Raw genomic sequence first — 23207 nt, forward strand, 5'->3', positions numbered from 1 at the left:
TAAAAAAAAAAAAATTGGATTGCTTTGGACTGTTGAGGTTTCTTAGGTTTCTCAAAACTTAGTTGTGATCCTTGACAGACAATTAGTCTTATGTATGATGTGATTTCAGGAGATGTTGAAGAAGTGCCACCTTTGTATGGAGTCTATTGTACAAGCCAAAGACAGGCAAGCTGCTGAAGCCAACAAGAATGCAAGTATCCTCTTGGAGGAGCTTGATTTAGAGAAGGTAAGTTTGGACCTGGGGTTTGTATTCGAAGAAAAAACAAAGTGCAAAACATAAGGAAAAAAAAAGTAGTAAACGCATAGGGTATAAATAATTTTCAGGTTAATTTGTACCAAAGCCATTTTCAGTGAAAAAATACCCATGGAGTTTTTTTTAATATTTTAGCTACGAGAGGAAAGCAGAAGGTTAGCGTTGGCAGCAAAGCGCGAAAAGCGCAAAGAGAAGCGAAGGAAGAAGAAAGAGGAGCAAAGACGAAAACTTGAAGAAATTGAGGCTAAAAATAAGGAGAACTTTGAGATCCAAGCTGCTCTTGAGAAAGAAAAGCAAAAGGTTGAAGGTAATGACGGTCATTTTGACCAGTGGATAATAAGTAATCACGTGCAATAATTGTATTCATTACATAAAAGCTGGTGGGAATATTCAGTGTGATAACCAGCCTCAGCAGGACTGACTTTTGATGGTTCATTCTGCCCTAGATGACAATACTTCTTACATTACAAAAGTAATAGACAAATTATCATCATAGGTTTCAGTTACAGATCTGTTCGTAAAATAGTTAATTCAAGCATAGTTCAATTATTTTGTATAATTCTTCTTATTTGTCCAATAGATGAGCCACAAGTGTTAATGGAACCACCTAGCGCCACCACCACCACCACTATTGGGATTTCTGCTACATGGACCACGCTGGCCGGCTCACATGGGAAAAGGAATAACACTATAACCACAAACAGCACGAAAAGGAAAAGCAGAAAGAATAAGATAGCCGAAAATGTGCAGATAATCTTTGAGGACCAGCTCCCCATATCATATGGGCAACAGGAAAAGTTAAATGGGGAGTCCAAAAGTAGCAGCACCTCTGAAAGTGGAGACAGCGACAACATGAGGATCTCAAGCTGCAGCGATGAAAGCAGCAACAGCAGCAATAAGAGTGACAATCATTCTTCTGCCCATGATGGAAGTCTGCTGAGTAAGAAAAAGCCGTCTGTCCTGGTCTCCTCCCCAAAGGAAGAAAGAAAGGTTCTTTCAAAAACCTCAGTAAAGTGAGTTTCAGAGCTGTAGATTAGTTGCTTAAGACATTCTGACGGTCACCCAGTCATTGGGTTGTTCTTCAGGTGACCCTATAATTTGGCATGAAGATTGGTTAGGGCTGCACAGTGGCATATTGCATGACATTGAAGTTGTCGCATTATGGTATCACAACTAATGATTTCTGGTGTCATGTTGCACTCTGACTAAGACAGTCGTAAATTCTTTGGTTTCTCTGCTGCAAGTCTTACGTGACTCACTTGCCATAGAATTATCAGTGCAAATAGTATGCAAGTGTGACTTGTGTTTATCTGAGACTTGCTGCCAGCTGTAAAATCGCATGTCAGCAAGTCACAAATCTATTGCACAGATGTTTTTGGTTGTGCAACTAGTCTAGGAATTGCTGTCACACAAGTCGCTTTGTAGCCCCAGCCCTATATTTCCAGCATTTTGGCCAACAATATAGTGCAGTCTCCATACAGCATCATCGAGAAAGACGTTTTGTTCACCTGGCATTTTATTGGCCCTTGTATGAATGAACACCGATCATTAAAAGGATGAGACCAGCCAAACTAAAGGGGCTTCAGAAGAGTTATCCTAGACTATGTTGTTGGCCTTTGCTTCAGATAGGTCATCAATATCAGATCGGTTTTGGTATGACACATGGCACTCCACCACCACCCTGCCGATCAGCTTGTACTAGGAGCCAACGGCTGGCAGAAGTGATCAATTATGGAGTGGACCTGCATAGGTCAGCCAACTGTATAGTGGCTGGGTACTTCAAATCGTGAACTGATCACTTCTGGCCATCACGAGATCGGTGGGGGTGATGGGCTATCTATGGATAGGCTATAGTCCTGGACAACACCTTTAAAACTCATAACATCTCTCAGTAAAGGTCCTGGAAAATTCATCCATGCCACTCCTGTCATATCTTGTCCCCATGACTGACGTGTCCTGGTATTGTGCAAGTGCTCATCTCCTCACTATATTATTAAGGTCGGGCAATGCTATCTGTAGGCTGGAGTTCAAATAGAGAACATCACCCAATTAACAGAACTCCACTCCACCCAAATGTGACAGGAAACACTCATGTCTCTTTAGTAACCTGGGTGAGAAGGTGAAGAAAACATTGCCCTGGAGGAAAACAGATCTGTGAAGCTTTTCCCTCCTTACACAAAGCTAAAAAGTAAAAGATTTCATGCTTTGATCACCTTTACAAGTCATTAAGTACTGCATATGTGTGTGACAGTGAAAGGGTGCGTCGCTGTCTTTTATCATGCTGTTCATATAGGATTGCTTTTGGTAACTGGATATTTTTTTTCATTATATTGAAGGTTATCAGAGTCTATAATGGAAACAAACAATTCATTGTCCACAAATGGCAAGACGGGCCCTTCTCCACTGTCATCTCCTAATGGGAAACTGACCATTGCCAGTCCTAAGAGAGGGCAGAAGAGGGAAGAAGGTTGGAAAGAAGTGGTCAGAAGGTATTTGAAGCGCTACTCTATAATTAAAATGTTTAATTAAATTGTTGCAGAAATACTTTTTTAGATTAGAGAACAAAAAAGGTAACTGTATTTAGGTGAAGGTACGTTAGTTAGGTTTCATAATCATCAAACTGTCAATGGAAAGTCCATATGACATGTGAGCCCCAGCACCACGAGCCATGGCACTGCTGGATCAGCGCCAGTATGGAAGGGGAGTATAGTCTTTTTCTCTGACGCCTCATTGGGGGACACAGGACCATGGGTGTTATGCTCCCTATACATAGGAGGACACCAAGTAGCTGCAAAAAGCATTAACTCCTCCTCTGCAGTATACACCCCCTGGCCGGGCCAGGCAACCCCAGTTTTAGCTTAGTGTCTGTAGGAGGCACATCCTTTCAAGGTTTTGTTATTTTTTGATGGCGACTGTTTCCCTTAGGGACTGATCTCCCAATACCATCAACGGGCGGGAACGCGGAGTATTGCCTCCACGTACCCCCTCCTGCGACGCTGGATCCTGGGCTTCCTTTTACTGAACGACGGGTCCCACAGACACCGATTTTCCAGAGCCCAGGGCAGAGTCACAATTCCTCAGCCCCTCTTTGCAGGCTCTGAGTTGATACATTGCACCTGTGTGGCCGGACACAGCAAGCTGACTCTGCTATTCCACTGCCTGGACTGAGACAGTGTTAAGGTGAGATCCCCCCTGACTGGTTTCCCAGAAAAACGGAGAAAGACTGTGCAGGGAAGGCTCCCAGGACTGCTGAATTTACAGTCTTTATTCCCACAATAGCTGCGTGCTGGCTGGAGGAGGGGAAAGTCCCTTGCTGATTGCAGGGAATCCTGCAGAGATAATCTACTGGTAGCTGTGTGCTGACTGGAGGGGGAGAAACTGTCTCAGAGGCTCCCTTCCCGCCGTTTTTTTTACTGTCGACAGCAGGGGGGCACACTGACTTCTTATTGGCGCTCTTTTAGCGCTAAGCCCTGCCCCCCGTGGGTCGCGATAAGCCCCGCCCCCGACGAAGATCTCCACAGAGACTTCTTCCTGAGGACGCAGGGCCATCGGCTGATTCTGGTGAGGGAAGCAAATACAATCCTTGCTTCCCACTGCTTCACTTGTAGCTCTGCATATCATTGTTCCCCCTCCTGGCATACTCCTATTAGGAACATGCAGAACTCTAAGGGTACTAAGAGTGCTAAGGCTCATAGTCTATTATTCAGCCTGCACTGCCTGCCATGCTGAGCTACGACGTAAACACACCTCTTCTCTCTGTGAGTCCTGTGCCCCTATAGCCCAATGCCACCACCGCCGCAACCGTCAGCCCAGAGCCTAGGGCTCCCAGCCCACCGGAATGGGCACAGTTTCTGTCCCAATCTATGGAAAAACTGTCACAGAACCTGGTGCTGGCTATGCAATGTCGTCCTCCACACCCTTCTGGGTCCCTGGACGGAACGCAGCCTGAGGATACCCCTATGGAGGATTCTTCTGAGGTAATCCGGTCCCATGCTTCACCGGTTGCAGGGATCAGGAAAAGAGCACACGGCCGGGTGTCTCCAGCACTCTCTCATGGCCCCCATGGCTCTCCCTCGGGAGCACACAGGGCAGGCTCTCCCACACGCTCCACGGCTTCTGAAGAGCTGGAGGAGGGAGAATGCTGTTTGTACCAGGATGATTCCTTGGTTTCACCCTCCCCAGATGATCAAACTGCAATAGACTCCCTTATAGCAGTAATCAACCAAACTCTGCATGTGGATGATCCCCCCATCCACTACCACTGACCATGTGGTCTCCTTTAAGAAGGCAAGGAAACCCCAAAAGGTTTTCGCTGATCACCCAGAGTTTCAGGATATCCTCACAAAGCAAAGGGAGAAGCCTGACAGGCGCTTCGGTAACCGTAAACTCATGGAGGCCCGGTAGCCATTTGCCTCACCTGCCCCTAAGGGCTGGGCCGATCCGCCCTCGGTCGACACCCCCCCCCCCACCCCCGATCTTCCGCCTTGCCACAAAAACGCTCCTGTCTTTACCCGATGGTTCCTCCATCAAGGACCCGACAGACAGGTGGAGCACCTCGCCCGCTCTGCCTTTTGAGGCTGCGGGTTCCTCCCTCTCGCCCTCCTTTGTCTCTGTGTGGGTCGCAAAGGCGATCTCGGTCTGGGCAGAATCCCTTAACACTTCGCTTGAGGAATCCCAGTTCCCTCATACTGTCACAGAGGTAACAGCTCAAATTACCGCTGCGGCGGAGTACCTCATGCAGGCCTCCATTGATGCTGCTACCTGCGCAGCTTTTGCCGCCTCCAATACCATAGCCATCCGTAGAGCTCTCTGGCTCCCGACAATGGCGAGCGGACTCTGCTTCCAAGAAGTCTCTCACGGTCCTTCCCTTTTTTCCAGACAGATTTGTTTGGCGAACGTCTGGACAAGCTCATTTCTGACGCCACGGGAGGAAAAAGTACCTCCCTTCCCCAGCTGAAGCCCAGGACGACCTTTGCCAGACGTCCACAGTCCTCGTTCCGCTCCTTTCGGAACGCATTGGTTGGTCGACATCCCGCTCTGCCCCACCACTAGCCGCGGACTACGCAGGGACCGACCTTCTCAGCTCTCCCCGAAACCCACTTCGTCCTGGCAGCCTAGACCGAAAAAGTCCAGGACTAGAAAGACTCGTCCACGAGGCCCCCTCATGACTCCTTTTGGCGCCCCGGAAGACGTACTCATTGTAAGAGGTCGACTGCGGCTCTTTCCACACATCTGAGCTGCTGCCTCAGACGAAAAATGGGTGCAAGACCTTGTGTCTTCTGGTTACCACATAGAATTTCAGACCTGACCCCCGAGTCTGTTCCTTCTCTCAAACCCCCCAAAGAGTCGAAAACGACGCGAGGCCTTTTTCTTTGTCGCTCCATTGGGAGACCCAGACAATTGGGTGTATAGCTACTGCCTCCGGAGGCCACACAAAGCATTACACTTAAAAGTGTAAACCCCTCCCCTCTGCTATACACCCTCCCGTGCATCACGGGCTCCTCAGTTTTTAAGGTTTGTGCGAAGGAGGCACACATGCACGCATAGCTCCACAGCCTAGTCAGCAGCAGCTGCTGACTATGTCGGATGGAAGAAAAGAGGGCCCATAACAGGGCCCCCAGCATGCTCCCTTCTCACCCCACTCTTGTCGGCGGTGTTGTTAAGGTTGAGGTATCCATTGCGGGTACGGAGGCTGGAGCCCACATGCTGTTTTCCTTCCCCATCCCCTTTAGGGCTCTGGGTGAAGTGGGATCCTAATCGGTCTCCAGGCACTGAGACCGTGCTCCATCCACAGCTCCTGGGGACTCTGCTGGATAAGGAGCCGAGTATCGTCAGGGACATGGCCCTGCTACTTTAAGGTACTCTGTGTCCCCGTGGGGACCGCGCACAGAAACACTCCAGCATTGCTGGGTGTGTTAGTGCGCCGGGGACCGCAGCGCTGACCGCGCTTGTGCCATCACACACTGCAGCGTGGCTGGGTGTGTTAGTTTATGGGGACTACCGCGCTGACTGCCGCTGCCATTTTTACACTGCGGCGCGGCTGGGACTGTTAGGCGCCGGGGACTACCGCGCCGACCGGGCTTATACGCCGGCCGCGCTTATAACTTTAGTCCCCGGCTTTTGCGGCCTAGTCTCACTCTTTTCCCGCCCCCAGGCCTGTCAGTCAGGGGAAGGGCGGGACGCTGTACGAGAAGTCAGCACTGAGGTCGGCCTAGTATGGGAGTCTCCCGCCCCCAGACCTGCCAGTCAGGGAAAAGGGCGGGACGGTCGGTATGACGCCGACAGTGAGGGCTGTAGTACATTGAGCTGTCCTCACTAGCCACGCTGAGGCTCCAGATTCCCGCACTTTTTTGTGACTACGCCCACGCCTCCCTCCTCCTCAGAGAACGCCGTCAGCCATGTTTTTCAGCAACTTCTGGCTGCAGCTGAGGGAGACCCGGGGCAGAGAATCTGATGTCTACAAGCCACATCCGCAGCCCCTGCTGGGCAGGAGACGGAGTATCGTCAGGGACACCCTGCAGCTACAGGTACTCTGTGTCCCCGTTGGCACGGTGCATGAAGCACCTTGGCCTCAGACGCAGCTGCGACTGCGGTGTGCATTTTTTATCCGGGACTACCGCGCCGACCGTGCCTGTTTGCCGGCCGCGGTTTGTACTTTAGTCCCCGGTTTTTGCGGCCTAGTGTGTTAAACTCCCGCCCCTGAGCCTGCCAGTCAGGGAGAAGGGCGGGATGGTCGGTATGTTGCCGACAGTGAGGGCTGGAGCACACCTCGCTGTCCTCCGCCCCCCCCTCTCTGATCACTATAGACCACCGGATTCCCGCAGACAGAGCCCTGCATCATATATATATATATATATATATATATATATATATATATATATATATATATATATATATATATATATATATATATATATATATATATATATATATATATATATATATATATATATATATATATAGAGATATATATAGAGATATATATAGAGATATATATAGAGATATATATAGAGATATATATAGAGATATATATAGAGATATATATAGAGATATATATAGAGATATATATAGAGATATATATAGAGATATATATAGAGATATATATAGAGATATATATAGAGATATATATAGAGATATATATAGAGATATATATAGAGATATATATAGAGATATATATAGAGATATATATAGAGATATATAGAGATATATAGAGATATATAGAGATATATAGAGATATATAGAGATATATAGAGATATATAGAGATATATAGAGATATATAGAGATATATAGAGATATATAGAGATATATAGAGATATATAGAGATATATAGAGATATATAGAGATATATAGAGATATATAGAGATATATAGAGATATATAGAGATATATAGAGATATATAGAGATATATAGAGATATATAGAGATATATAGAGATATATAGAGATATATAGAGATATATAGAGATATATAGAGATATATAGAGATATATAGAGATATATAGAGATATATAGAGATATATAGAGATATATAGAGATATATAGAGATATATAGAGATATATAGAGATATATAGAGATATATAGAGATATATAGAGATATATAGAGATATATAGAGATATATAGAGATATATAGAGATATATAGAGATATATAGAGATATATAGAGATATATAGAGATATATAGAGATATATAGAGATATATAGAGATATATAGAGATATATAGAGATATATAGAGATATATAGAGATATATAGAGATATATAGAGATATATAGAGATATATAGAGATATATAGAGATATATAGAGATATATAGAGATATATAGAGATATATAGAGATATATAGAGATATATAGAGATATATAGAGATATATAGAGATATATAGAGATATATAGAGATATATAGAGATATATAGAGATATATAGAGATATATAGAGATATATAGAGATATATAGAGATATATAGAGATATATAGAGATATATAGAGATATATAGAGATATATAGAGATATATAGAGATATATAGAGATATATAGAGATATATAGAGATATATAGAGATATATAGAGATATATAGAGATATATAGAGATATATAGAGATATATAGAGATATATAGAGATATATAGAGATATATAGAGATATATAGAGATATATAGAGATATATAGAGATATATAGAGATATATAGAGATATATAGAGATATATAGAGATATATAGAGATATATAGAGATATATAGAGATATATAGAGATATATAGAGATATATAGAGATATATAGAGATATATAGAGATATATAGAGATATATAGAGATATATAGAGATATATAGAGATATATAGAGATATATAGAGATATATAGAGATATATAGAGATATATAGAGATATATAGAGATATATAGAGATATATAGAGATATATAGAGATATATAGAGATATATAGAGATATATAGAGATATATAGAGATATATAGAGATATATAGAGATATATAGAGATATATAGAGATATATAGAGATATATAGAGATATATAGAGATATATAGAGATATATAGAGATATATAGAGATATATAGAGATATATAGAGATATATAGAGATATATAGAGATATATAGAGATATATAGAGATATATAGAGATATATAGAGATATATAGAGATATATAGAGATATATAGAGATATATAGAGATATATAGAGATATATAGAGATATATAGAGATATATAGAGATATATAGAGATATATAGAGATATATAGAGATATATAGAGATATATAGAGATATATAGAGATATATAGAGATATATAGAGATATATAGAGATATATAGAGATATATAGAGATATATAGAGATATATAGAGATATATAGAGATATATAGAGATATATAGAGATATATAGAGATATATAGAGATATATAGAGATATATAGAGATATATAGAGATATATAGAGATATATAGAGATATATAGAGATATATAGAGATATATAGAGATATATAGAGATATATAGAGATATATAGAGATATATAGAGATATATAGAGATATATAGAGATATATAGAGATATATAGAGATATATAGAGATATATAGAGATATATAGAGATATATAGAGATATATAGAGATATATAGAGATATATAGAGATATATAGAGATATATAGAGATATATAGAGATATATAGAGATATATAGAGATATATAGAGATATATAGAGATATATAGAGATATATAGAGATATATAGAGATATATAGAGATATATAGAGATATATAGAGATATATAGAGATATATAGAGATATATAGAGATATATAGAGATATATAGAGATATATAGAGATATATAGAGATATATAGAGATATATAGAGATATATAGAGATATATAGAGATATATAGAGATATATAGAGATATATAGAGATATATAGAGATATATAGAGATATATAGAGATATATAGAGATATATAGAGATATATAGAGATATATAGAGATATATAGAGATATATAGAGATATATAGAGATATATAGAGATATATAGAGATATATAGAGATATATAGAGATATATAGAGATATATAGAGATATATAGAGATATATAGAGATATATAGAGATATATAGAGATATATAGAGATATATAGAGATATATAGAGATATATAGAGATATATAGAGATATATAGAGATATATAGAGATATATAGAGATATATAGAGATATATAGAGATATATAGAGATATATAGAGATATATAGAGATATATAGAGATATATAGAGATATATAGAGATATATAGAGATATATAGAGATATATAGAGATATATAGAGATATATAGAGATATATAGAGATATATAGAGATATATAGAGATATATAGAGATATATAGAGATATATAGAGATATATAGAGATATATAGAGATATATAGAGATATATAGAGATATATAGAGATATATAGAGATATATAGAGATATATAGAGATATATAGAGATATATAGAGATATATAGAGATATATAGAGATATATAGAGATATATAGAGATATATAGAGATATATAGAGATATATAGAGATATATAGAGATATATAGAGATATATAGAGATATATAGAGATATATAGAGATATATAGAGATATATAGAGATATATAGAGATATATAGAGATATATAGAGATATATAGAGATATATAGAGATATATAGAGATATATAGAGATATATAGAGATATATAGAGATATATAGAGATATATAGAGATATATAGAGATATATAGAGATATATAGAGATATATAGAGATATATAGAGATATATAGAGATATATAGAGATATATAGAGATATATAGAGATATATAGAGATATATAGAGATATATAGAGATATATAGAGATATATAGAGATATATAGAGATATATAGAGATATATAGAGATATATAGAGATATATAGAGATATATAGAGATATATAGAGATATATAGAGATATATAGAGATATATAGAGATATATAGAGATATATAGAGATATATAGAGATATATAGAGATATATAGAGATATATAGAGATATATAGAGATATATAGAGATATATAGAGATATATAGAGATATATAGAGATATATAGAGATATATAGAGATATATAGAGATATATAGAGATATATAGAGATATATAGAGATATATAGAGATATATAGAGATATATAGAGATATATAGAGATATATAGAGATATATAGAGATATATAGAGATATATAGAGATATATAGAGATATATAGAGATATATAGAGATATATAGAGATATATAGAGATATATAGAGATATATAGAGATATATAGAGATATATAGAGATATATAGAGATATATAGAGATATATAGAGATATATAGAGATATATAGAGATATATAGAGATATATAGAGATATATAGAGATATATAGAGATATATAGAGATATATAGAGATATATAGAGATATATAGAGATATATAGAGATATATAGAGATATATAGAGATATATAGAGATATATAGAGATATATAGAGATATATAGAGATATATAGAGATATATAGAGATATATAGAGATATATAGAGATATATAGAGATATATAGAGATATATAGAGATATATAGAGATATATAGAGATATATAGAGATATATAGAGATATATAGAGATATATAGAGATATATAGAGATATATAGAGATATATAGAGATATATAGAGATATATAGAGATATATAGAGATATATAGAGATATATAGAGATATATAGAGATATATAGAGATATATAGAGATATATAGAGATATATAGAGATATATAGAGATATATAGAGATATATAGAGATATATAGAGATATATAGAGATATATAGAGATATATAGAGATATATAGAGATATATAGAGATATATAGAGATATATAGAGATATATAGAGATATATAGAGATATATAGAGATATATAGAGATATATAGAGATATATAGAGATATATAGAGATATATAGAGATATATAGAGATATATAGAGATATATAGAGATATATAGAGATATATAGAGATATATAGAGATATATAGAGATATATAGAGATATATAGAGATATATAGAGATATATAGAGATATATAGAGATATATAGAGATATATAGAGATATATAGAGATATATAGAGATATATAGAGATATATAGAGATATATAGAGATATATAGAGATATATAGAGATATATAGAGATATATAGAGATATATAGAGATATATAGAGATATATAGAGATATATAGAGATATATAGAGATATATAGAGATATATAGAGATATATAGAGATATATAGAGATATATAGAGATATATAGAGATATATAGAGATATATAGAGATATATAGAGATATATAGAGATATATAGAGATATATAGAGATATATAGAGATATATAGAGATATATAGAGATATATAGAGATATATAGAGATATATAGAGATATATAGAGATATATAGAGATATATAGAGATATATAGAGATATATAGAGATATATAGAGATATATAGAGATATATAGAGATATATAGAGATATATAGAGATATATAGAGATATATAGAGATATATAGAGATATATAGAGATATATAGAGATATATAGAGATATATAGAGATATATAGAGATATTTATTTATATGGTATATGATTTCACTGTTCGGCAGCATCATTTGTTTTTGGCTGTATACCCTCATTGATTACTCTGCGGATGACAGACTGTTGTCTGCTCTTAAAGAGTAAGGGTGCCAAGACACTGGCTTATTTTAACCTCTTGTGCGCCTATATTACGGGCACTGCACAGATGACAGCGACAGAGTTTGCATGATGAAAACTTCGCCGGCGTTCCCTGTCCAGGCGGCAGGGACAGAGTTACAGCTTTGCTGAGAAACTCTCTGGGTCATTTTCACTATCCATGTCTCAGGCTATGGACAAATGGTCGGCTAAGAGACTAGGAGTTTGCAGTCCAGACCGGCCCCTTACACAGGCCCGGGCACTGCGGGATCGCCCCAGGCCTCTATCGGTCTGCGACGAAGCGTGTTCCAGGGGTGGCCTCTAGTTATTACGTGGTAAACTCCAGCACGAACCGCAGTCCCAGTCCAGCTAATGCACAGATACTGTCCAGAAGCACACCTTCCCGGACAAGCGTTTTACTGAACGCCTTATAACACACGTTGCCCCTTCCTCTCTGACGTTGTTAACGTTTCGGCTCAGTGTCATAAGGTGCCCTCCAGTCTCTGGACTGGCGGCTAGATCAGTAGTAGCAGTGGCTGGCGGGTCCACGCTCAAAAATGCCACGGACAGACAGATAGCACTCCTAATGGGATCCATCTATGAAGCCATAGGCGCGTCCGTTGCCCCGGCCTTTGCAGGGGTGGGCACTCCAGGCTATCTCAGCTGCTCTGTCTCAGATCAATGCGGTCATCCTGGGCTCCGCAATTAGCGTCTTTGACGTCTCAGGCGAGGGCATTTTCATCCTCCGCCGGGCACAGAGAACCTTTTCTGCATGGCGGTCCAGGTCAGGGGAGTGGTCCCCACATGTCCAAGACCGATGTAGGAGACATTCTGTCTTACGGTCACAGGATAGAGCTCAGTTCTCGTCCTCCGACTCGTTGCTTCACAGCATCTCCGTCCCCCGAGCGAGCCGATGCACGTTTCCAGGCGGTGAACACTCCGAAGGCAGGAGGAGTTGCGATCCTCGTTCCCCTTCAAGAACACAGTCGCGACTTTTTACTCCAGCTTGTTCGTGATACCAGATAGGACGGATCACCCCGCCCCGTTCTGGACTTCACACTGCTCAACGGACAGAGAACCTGACGGTTCCGGATGGAATCTCTTCCCTTGCCATCGCCTTTGATGGCCCAAGGAGGCTTCCTAGCAGCAATCGACATCGGGGATGCTTATCTCCACGTGCCGATTGTATCAGGATATCAGCACTTCCTGCGCTTCGACATAGGGAACGAACACCTTCAGTTCGTGGCACTAACTTTCGGCCTGGTGTCAGCCCTATGGGCCTTCACCAAGGTCATGACGAGTGTGGTAGCGGTCCTACTCTCTCAGGCAATCTGCTGGTCAAGGCTCCCTCTCGGGTGGCATGCCAGCACAGCCTGAACATGGCTCTAGAGACTCTCCAGAGATTCGGGTGGTTAATCAATTTTTCCTAAAGTCAAAATTGACACCGGCCCAATCACTGACATATCTCGGCATGGAGTTCCATACTCTCTCAGCGATAGTGAAGCTTCCGCTGGACAAACAGCGTTCATTACAGACAGGGGGGCAATCGTTCCTTCGAGCCCAGTCACACCCTTTGAGGCGCCTCATGCACTTCCTAGAGAAGTTGGTGGCGGCAACAGAGGCAGCTCCGTTTGCGCTGATTCATCTGCGCCCACTTTAATGGGACTTTTTCCGCAAATGGGACAGCAAATCGACATCCCTTGACAAGGACGTTGCTCCTTCTCGGGCAGCCATGGCCTCCCTTCAGTGGTGGCTTCTTCCCACTCTTGTCAAAGGAAAAAGTCCTTCCTGCCCACATCCTGGCCTGTGATCACGGCGGACGCGAGTTTGTCAGGGAGTCTTCCTCCGCCACAGGGCTCAGGGTACATGGACTCAGCAGAGTCTTCCCCCCCAGATCAATGTTCTGGAGATAAGGGCAGTGTTCTAGCCCTAAAGGCGTTCCAGCCATGGCTAGAAGGCAGGCAGATCCGAATTCAGTCGGACAACGCCAAGGCGGTGGCATACATCGACCACCAAGGCGGCACAAGCAGTCGGCAAGCCTTCCAGCAGGTCCGGCGGATTCTGTTGTGGGTGGAATCCACAGCCTCCACCATCTCCGCAGTTCACATCCCGAGCGTAGAAAACTGGGAAGCAGAATTTCTCAGTCGCCAGGGCATGGATGCAGGGGAATGGTCTCTTCGACCGGACGTGTTTCAAGAGATTTGTTGCCGCCGGGGGAAGCCGGACGTCGACATATTGGCGTCCCGGCACAACAACAAAGTCACGGCATTCATGGCACGTTCTCAAGATCACAGAGCTCTGGCGGCAGACGCATTAGTGCAGGATTGATCGCAGTTTCCCTGCCTCGCGTATTCCTCCTCTGGCACCGCTGCCCAGAGAGTTACGCAGGATCAGATCCGACAGCCACCGCGCCATCCTCGTCGCTCCAGACTGGCCGAGGAGGTCGTGGTACCCGGATCTGTGGCATCTCACGGTAGACCAAGCGTGGACACTACTAGACCGGCCAGACTTGCTGTCTCAAGGGCCGTTTTTTTCCATCTGATTTCGGCGGCCCTCAACCTGACTGCGTGGCCATTGTGTCCCGGATCCTAGCGTCTTCAGGGTTATCTCAAGAGGTCACTGCCACTATGAGACAGGCCAGGAAACTAACGTCCGCCAAGATCTACCACAGGACGTGGAAGATCTTCTTACCCTGGTGCTCTGATCAGAGTTTTACTCTCTGGCCATTCGCCTTGCCCACTTTCTGTCCTTCCTTCAATCCGGAATGGAAAAGGGGGTTGTCTCTCGGTTCCCTTAAGGGACAAGTTTCGGCGCTTTCTGTGTTTTTTTCAAAAGCGTCTAGCCAAACTCCCTCAGGTACGCACGTTCCTGCAGGGGGTTTGCCACATAGTCCCTCCTTACAAGCGTCGGCTAGAACCCTGGTGTGAGGTAAATCCGGAGATATGACGATAAATCATGATATTCAAGTTATGTCAGGAAGCCCTCTCCTGGTGTCACCCCCCCTTTCCTTCACACAACTCCTTCAATCAGAAAATTTACCACAGGGATAAACGGTTTGTTTAGCAGATAGGTGTCAAAGGAACTGGTCTGTGTTCCACTTACACCTCCATGGCCATCTCCTGTGATATGGAGATTAGATGACTTGGGAACAATGGACGCAGGATGACCCCCTGCCGTCACCCTGTAACAAGAGTTGTATCTCATTATAAGGCTATGGAACTATCCAGACAGAACGACTCCAGTAAAAAATGGTTCATATCTCGCAAGCCATATTTCCGATAAATATGGCAACCATAAAAATGGTGTCTCCGCATGCGGACGATGCTGGCACACCCTTTTTATGGGAGCAGGACCTGGGGAAATACCCCAGGCGTGATATCAGCCAATGGGGAACTAGTAGACAAGTCATGAGTCCTCTCGTTCTGTAGCTAAATTCATAACTGTCACAATGAGAGCGTTGGCGTCTGCCTACGACGCTCCCAGGCCAAGTTATGGCCATATCCCCTGTTGTGGATATTGTCCATAACTCCAGCCAGGGGTGGAGCAGTGCTCCCTCTGAGGTCACTAAGGTAGGAGGGGACCTGGATTTGCCCAGGTTGATAACCCTACTTCGGCCATTTTCCAGTGTTCTTTCGCCGGGGGTCACGTGTAGGAAACATCTGTGGGAAGGATCCTAGAAACCTGGTCTACAGCGCCCCCCTGTGGCCAGACGCACAAGGTAACTGCTGGAACTGTGTATGCCTGTTTGTAAACCATGCTTTATCTGTAACTGTACTCTGACATAACTGTATATTCTGTAGATTCCCTATTGTATATATTGTAGTTCTAGTGTGCTTTAGGCTGATTAAATTATATAATTAATCTTGGGCTGTTCTGTTATCTCGATCTTGAATCCCACGTCCGTGTGTTCGGCTAATAGTTACCGTGAAGCGGTTGGTGGCAGCGAGTTGTGCCAAGGATTATTGTGGGGAGGCCAGTGAGATTCGGGGAGGTTTTATATATTCCGCCCGCGGAGGTCGGGGGAATATATACCCTACTCTCACCGGGGACCCTTCAATAATCGGCATAAGTAGTATAGCGGCCTCCTTGCTTATTGTCGGGCAATTCCATAAGCGCGTCACGTGCTCTGTCTGTCGGTCGGGAGGTATAAAGGAGGGGTGACCCCCACTTGTTACCCCCCGATTGTGACGTACTGGTAGCCAGCGCGGGGGATTTCTGAGTGACCCCCCCGGTGGTTCGTGACACCTGGGATCAGAAACCACCCTTCGAGCCAATGAGGGATATTCTCTTTCACGCCTTTCGCAGAAGGTGGTCTTCCTAGTGCAGTCACGTCACTCCGCAGAGTGTCTGACATAGCAGCGCTGTTATGCAAGTTCCCCTTCCTGGTGTTTCACCAGGACAAGCTGGTTCTGCGCTCGGTTCTGGAATCTCTCCCGAAGGTGCTATCCTCTGTTCATCTCAATCAGGATACCTTCTTACCTTCCTTTTGTTCTCATCCGGTTCACCAACGTGAAAAGGATTTGCACTTGTTAGGTCTGGTGAGAGCACTCAGACTCTACATTTCTCGTACGGCGCTCCTGCGCCGCTTGGACGCGCTCTTGTCCTTGTCGCTGGCCAGAGTAAAGGGTCGCAAGCTCCCAAGTCAACTTGGCTCGGTGGATCAAGGAACCAATTCTTGAAGCCTACCGTTCTGCTGGGTTTCTGGTTCCTTCAAGGCGGAAGGCCCATTCTCCCAGAGCCGTGGGTGCGTCCTGGGAGTTGCTGCACCAGGTTACGGCTCAGCAGGTGTGTCAGGCGACTACCTAGTTGAGTCTGCACGCTTCACGGAGCACTGTCTAGTGCATACCTACGCTCGGCAGATGCCAGCTTAGGTAGGCGAGTCCTTCAGGCGGCGGTTGCCCACCTGTAGGAAGGAGCCGTTTTACGGCTCTTTTACCGAGGTATTCTTTTACCCACCCAGGGACTGCTTTTGGACGTCCCAATTGTCTGGGTCTCCCAATGGAGCGACAAAGAAGTAGGGAATTTTGTTTACTTACCGTAAATTCCTTTTCTTCTAGCTCCAATTGGGAGACCCAGCACCCGCCCCTGTTCCCTTCGGGCTGTTTGTTCTTTTGTGTACACATGTTGTTCAGATTGAACTGTTCTTGGTCATGGTTTCAGTTCTCCGAACATCCTTCGGATTGAATTTACCTTAGACCAATTTATAAGTTTCCTCCTTCCTGCTTTTGCACCAAAACTGAGGAGCCCGTGATGCACGGGAGGGTGTATAGCAGAGGGGAGGGGTTTACACTTTTAAGTGTAATGCTTTGTGTGGCCTCCGGAGGCAGTAGCTATACACCCAATTGTCTGGGTCTCCCAATTGGAGCTAGAAGATAAGGAATTTACGGTAAGTAAACAAAATTCCCTTCTTCTCAGCAATCCACTTGCTCCAAACAGCAGGAGTGATAATACCCGTCCCGGACCACGAGAAGTTCAGGGGTTTTTATTCCAACCTGTTTGTGCTCCCCAAAAAGGATGGGTCAGTTCGACCCATCCTGGACCTCAAACATCTGAACAAACATGTGCACGTACGGAGATTCAGAATGGAGTCCCTAAGGTCCATTATTGCATCCATGGTCGGAGGGGAATTCCTCGCTTCCATAGATATCTAGGACGCGTACCTGCACATACCCATCGCTCCAGATCACCAAAAGTTCCTCCTCTTCGCAGTTCAGGACTCCCATTTTCAATTCGTAGCCCTACCCTTCGGCCTTGCCACAGCACCAAGGGTCTTCACCAATGTCATGGCCGCCATGAGCGTCCTTCACGCCAGGGGAGTAGTCGTTCTCCCTTACTTGGTGGACCTCCTCATCAAGGCCCCCTCCTTCCGCGACGGCTCAACCAGCGTACAGATCACCGTGGACACCATATCCCGCTTAGGGTGGTTACTGAATCTAGACAAATCATTCACGGTCCCAGCACGATCCATCACCTTCCTAGGCATGTTCCTGGACACCCATCGGGGCTTGATCTATCTCCCTCAGGACAAGGCGATCGCTCTTGGACAAGCGGTACGCTGCCTTCTACGTCCTCCGTCTCGCTCCATTCGATTCAGCATGAAGGTGCTCAGCAGGACGGTGGCGGCTATGGAGGCAGTACCTTTTGCTCAACTGCACCTCCGCCCACTGCAGCTAGCCCTTCTAGCTGCCTGGGACAAGAGCCCCTTCTCCCTGGACAAACATCTTCACCTGACGCCTTCCGTCAGGTATACACTCCGCTGGTGGCTTTGGCCCTCATCCCTATCGAAGGGGAGATCTTTTCTCCCAGCGAACTGGCTGGTCCTGACCACGGACGCCAGCCTCCTAGGCTGGGGTACAGTGTACCGGCACCACACTGTTCAAGGACGTTGGATGCCCCAGGAGTCTACCCTACCCATAAACATCCTGGAAATCAGCTCGATCTTCCTCGCGCTCAGGGCGTTCTGTCCTCTGCTAGCGAGTCGTCAGATTCGAGTCCAATCAGATAATGTGACAGCTGTAGCCTATATCAATCGGCAGGGTGGCACCCGCAGCAAAGCGGCTTATCTCGAGGCCCACAAGAGCCTCAGCTGGGCCGAATCGACGGGTTCAGTGATATCAGCGGTACACATACCGGGAGTAGAGAACTGGGCAGCAGACTTTCTAAGTCACAAAGGCCTGGCCGCCGGAGAATGGTCTCTCCACCCAGAAGTGTTCCTACACATCTGCACTCGCTGGGGAACACCAGACGTGGATCTAATGGCCTCAAGGTTGAACGCAAAGGTACCCGCGTTCATAGCTAGGTCACGCGATCCGCAGTCCATCGGCGCGGATGCTCTAGTCTGCTCCTGGCACCACTTCCGCCTGCCTTACATATTTCCACCTCTACCCCTGCTGCTGCGGGTAATCAGGAAGATCAAGGCAGAGGGCGTCCCGGTGATACTGATAGCACCGGACTGGCCCAGGCGCGCCTGGTACGCCGAATTAGTACAAATGCTCACAGACGTACCGTGGCGCCTTCCAGACATCCCAGACTTGCTGACCCAAGGGCCCATTTCCCATCAGAACTCCAGAACCCTGAATCTGACGGCATGGCCATTGAGACCTGGGTATTCACAAGAGCGGGATTCTCCCCCGCGGTTATCTCCACCATGATCAGCGCCCGAAAGCCTGCCTCATCCCGCATTTACCACCGTACGTGGAAAATCTTCTTTTCATGGTGCAGGGAAACTAATGTCCAGCCTATGCCTCTGGCCATCCCCAAAATTCTCGACTTTCTGCAGTCTGGCTTGCAAGCGGGGTTGGCTCTCAGTTCCCTTTAAAGGGCAGGTTTCAGCGCTCTCAATCTTCTACCAATGCCGCCTGGCTCAAAAACCGCAAGTCAAGACCTTCCTCCAGGGCGTTTTCCCATCTAGTTCCCCCGTACAAACGGCCGCTGGACCCACGGGACCTCAATCTCGTTCTGGACGGTCTCCAGAGGTCTCCCTTTGAACCTCTCAAGGAATCCTCCCTTGCTCTTCTGTCCTGGAAGGTAACATTCCTGGTGGCAATTACGTCCATCAGACGGGTTTCGGAGCTAGCAGCACTCTTGCCGCGAGCCTTTTCTGATCTTTCACCAGGACAAGGTGGTTCTCCGCCCCCTTCCGGATTTTCTTCCAAAGGTTCCTACCCCGTTTCATTTGAACGAGGACATTGTTCTGCCTTCCTTTTGTCCACACCCAGTTCATAGGGTGGAAAGTTCTCTGCATTCGTTAGACCTCGTCAGAGCTCTCGAATATTACATATCCAGGACAGCCCCCTTTAGGAAAACTGACTGTCATTCCTGAGGGGCGTAAGAAGGGACAGGCAGTTTCAAAGGCAACTCTGGCTCGCTGGATTCGCTCTGCGATCCAAAAAGTCTACCGCTTGCAACTCAAGCCCATTCCTAGTGGGCTGCGGGCTTATTCCACGCGAGCAGTTGGCGCTTCGTGGGCCATTCGGCTTCAGTGGAACAGGTGTATAAGGCTGCGACCTGGTCTAGCCTACATACTTTTTCAAAGCATTACAGAATCCATACCCAGGTTTCAGCTGAGGCAAATCTGGTTCGGAAAATTCTGCAAACGGCAGTAGAGCACCTCTCTCAGTAGGCGCTCCAGGCTGTCTGGGACTGGTTCCTAGTCCTTGGGTTGTGTTGTCTTTTTATTTTTTCCTACCCATGGACTGCTTTAGGACGTCCCATGGTCCTGTGTCCCCCAATGAGGCGTCAGAGAAAAACGGATTTTTGTGTACTCACCGTAAAATCGTTTTCTCTTAGCCATCATTGGGGGTACACATCACCCACCCTGTTGCCCTGTTGGGCCTTGGTTCTCTCAGTACCTTATTTGGTTATGACTTTTTTTTTTTTCTTCTCATGTTCCTCCGTTGAGATAAGTTTCTACTATTTTTTTTTTTTTTTTTCTTTTCTTCGGCGCTCCATTGGAAGACCCAGACGATTGGGTGTATAGTACTGCCTCCGGAGGCCACACAAAGCATTACACTAAAAAGTGTAAGGCCCCTCCCCTTCTGGCTATACACCCCCAGTGGGATCACTGGCTCACCAGTTTTCTGCTTTGTGCGAAGGAGGTCAGACATCCACGCATAGCTCCACTGTTTAGTCAGCAGCAGCTGCTGACTATGTCGGATGGAAGAAAAGAGGGCCCATACTAGGGCCCCCAGCATGCTCCCTTCTCACCCCATTTTTGTCGGGTGTTTGTTAAGGTTGAGGTACCCATTGCGGGTACGGAGGCTGGAGCCCACATGCTGTTTTCCTTCCCCATCCCCCCTCAGGGCTCTGGGCGAAGTGGGATCTTACAGGTCTCCAGGCACTGAGACCGGGCTCCATCCACAGACCCAGAGAACCTGCTGGATATGGAGCTGAGTATCGTCAGGGACAGGCCCTGCTACATTAAGGTACTCTGTGTCCCCGGGCAAGCGCGCACACACACACCAGCATTGCTGGGAGTGTTAGTGCGCCGGGGGCAACAGCGCGGAGCGCTCGTGCTATTATTCACTACAGCTTTGCTGGGTGACTTTATGTATTGGGAACTGCCGCGCCGGCCGCTGCTGGGTGTTTTTTACATTGTGGCGCGGCTGGGACTTGTGGTGCGCCGGGGACTTCCGCGCTGGCCGTGCACATGGACGGCCGCGCTTATTACTCGAGTCCCCGGCTTTGCGGCCTAGTTTTCGTTTCGTTCCCGCCTCCAGCCCTGCCAGTCAGGGGTGAGGCGGGACGCTGTACAGACAGTCAGCGCCGAGGGCTGGAGTCTGCTTTGCATTCTCCAGCCCCCTTCACTGGACACAGTGGGACGCCAGTTTCCCGCTCTTGTCTGGGGCACGCCCACGGCCCGCCCCTCGTCACACGAGCTGGAGAAGGACGCCGGCAGCCATTCCTGCACGCAGTCCGAGCTGGGGAACGGAGACATGCTCTGGGCAACCACTCACAGGGCTCTGGCGACCACACACCCGCGTTATAGGCGAGCGGTAAGCAGCACCTGAAGTGCTGACCCCACTAAATACCGAAGTGTCCATTTGTATTTTATGCTTGTATGCTATACACTGCACTGTACGGTCGCTATCTTTGGCTATATGCCCTCCTAGATGGTGAGATAACAGCAGCAAAAAAGCAAGGGTGCTAAGGCACAGTTTTTCTAGGCTGCTTGTATTGCATGCGCTGAAGTGTTCATTTGTACTTATGCTTGTATGCTATACATTGCACTGTACGGTCGCTACTCTTGGCTATATTCTCCTAGAGGGCTGGACAACAGCAGCAAAAAAGCATGGGCGCCAAGGCACAGGCTTTATAGGCTGCTTGTATTGCATGTGCTGAAGTGTTCATTTGTACTTATGCTTGTATGCTATACATTGCACTGTACGGTCGCTACTCTTGGCTATATTCTCCTAGATGGCTGGACAACAGCAGCAAAAAAGCAAGGGTGCCAAGGCACAGGCTTTCTATGCTGCTTGTATTGCATGTGCTGAAGTGTTTATGCTTGTATGCTATACATTGCATAGATGGCTAGAATACAGCAGCAAAAAAGCAACACAGGCTTTCTATGCTGCTTTTCCTGCATGTGATACTGTTCCACCGGCAGGTTCCACTGACCCCCATTGTGTGCAATGCTCCCCTGTAGCACTTGGTCAGCCGGGGTCTCTACTAGAGGTGGCCAAAGGAACCACCTGTGAACCCTGTCCAGGGACAGGGACGGAGTTGCAGTTTCGGCTGATAGATTGTCATGGGATAGAGACTTTGCAGTCCAGACAGGCCATGGGCAATCTTGATTAATGCTCCCTGGCCACCCTCATTTGGAACATAATCAGTGCTCCGGGGGGGTCCAAGGCTCTGACACGGACGGCAGTCCCAGACAGCCTAAGCTAGCTCGCTGGGTGCGGCACTCTGCTTCATCACTGGTCAAGGTCCCAGCGGGAGGACTCTCTGTATGATGAGGCAGACGTAGCTGATCAGGGCTTTGGTCCTGACACCGCTCTCAATCCGGATACACCGGATGGTGACGCCATAGTGAATGATCTTATAGCGTCCATCAATGGAATGTTGGATATTGCTCCCTCAGCTCCCCCAGTGGAGGAGTCAGCTTTACAGCAGGAGAAATCCTTTTTCAGTATCTCATGCGTATATTGAGTATCTTTCTGGCCACGCTGACTTCAGAGAAGCAGTTCAGAAACACCACGCTTACCAGATAAGCGTTTTCTCCAAACGTATTAAGGATACACGTTATCCCTTCCCCCTGACGTGG

The 23207-nt window shown here is 44.6% G+C and overlaps 1 protein-coding gene across 5 annotated transcripts in view; it reads left to right on the forward strand.

Moving 5' to 3' along the window:
- Positions 1-23207, forward strand: part of ANKRD17 (ankyrin repeat domain 17) — a 220266-nt gene that overhangs the window by 180657 nt on the left and 16402 nt on the right. For all 5 annotated transcript variants that reach the window (XM_075351211.1, XM_075351215.1, XM_075351226.1 and 2 more), the window contains 4 exons: positions 110-226; positions 389-560; positions 834-1266; positions 2590-2742. In XM_075351211.1, the coding sequence (XP_075207326.1) occupies positions 110-226; positions 389-560; positions 834-1266; positions 2590-2742 (875 nt within the window). The remainder of the gene's footprint in view (positions 1-109; positions 227-388; positions 561-833; positions 1267-2589; positions 2743-23207) is intronic.

The sequence above is a fragment of the Anomaloglossus baeobatrachus genome, chromosome 1, assembly GCF_048569485.1.
Source record: "Anomaloglossus baeobatrachus isolate aAnoBae1 chromosome 1, aAnoBae1.hap1, whole genome shotgun sequence".
Taxonomy (NCBI): domain Eukaryota; kingdom Metazoa; phylum Chordata; class Amphibia; order Anura; family Aromobatidae; genus Anomaloglossus; species Anomaloglossus baeobatrachus.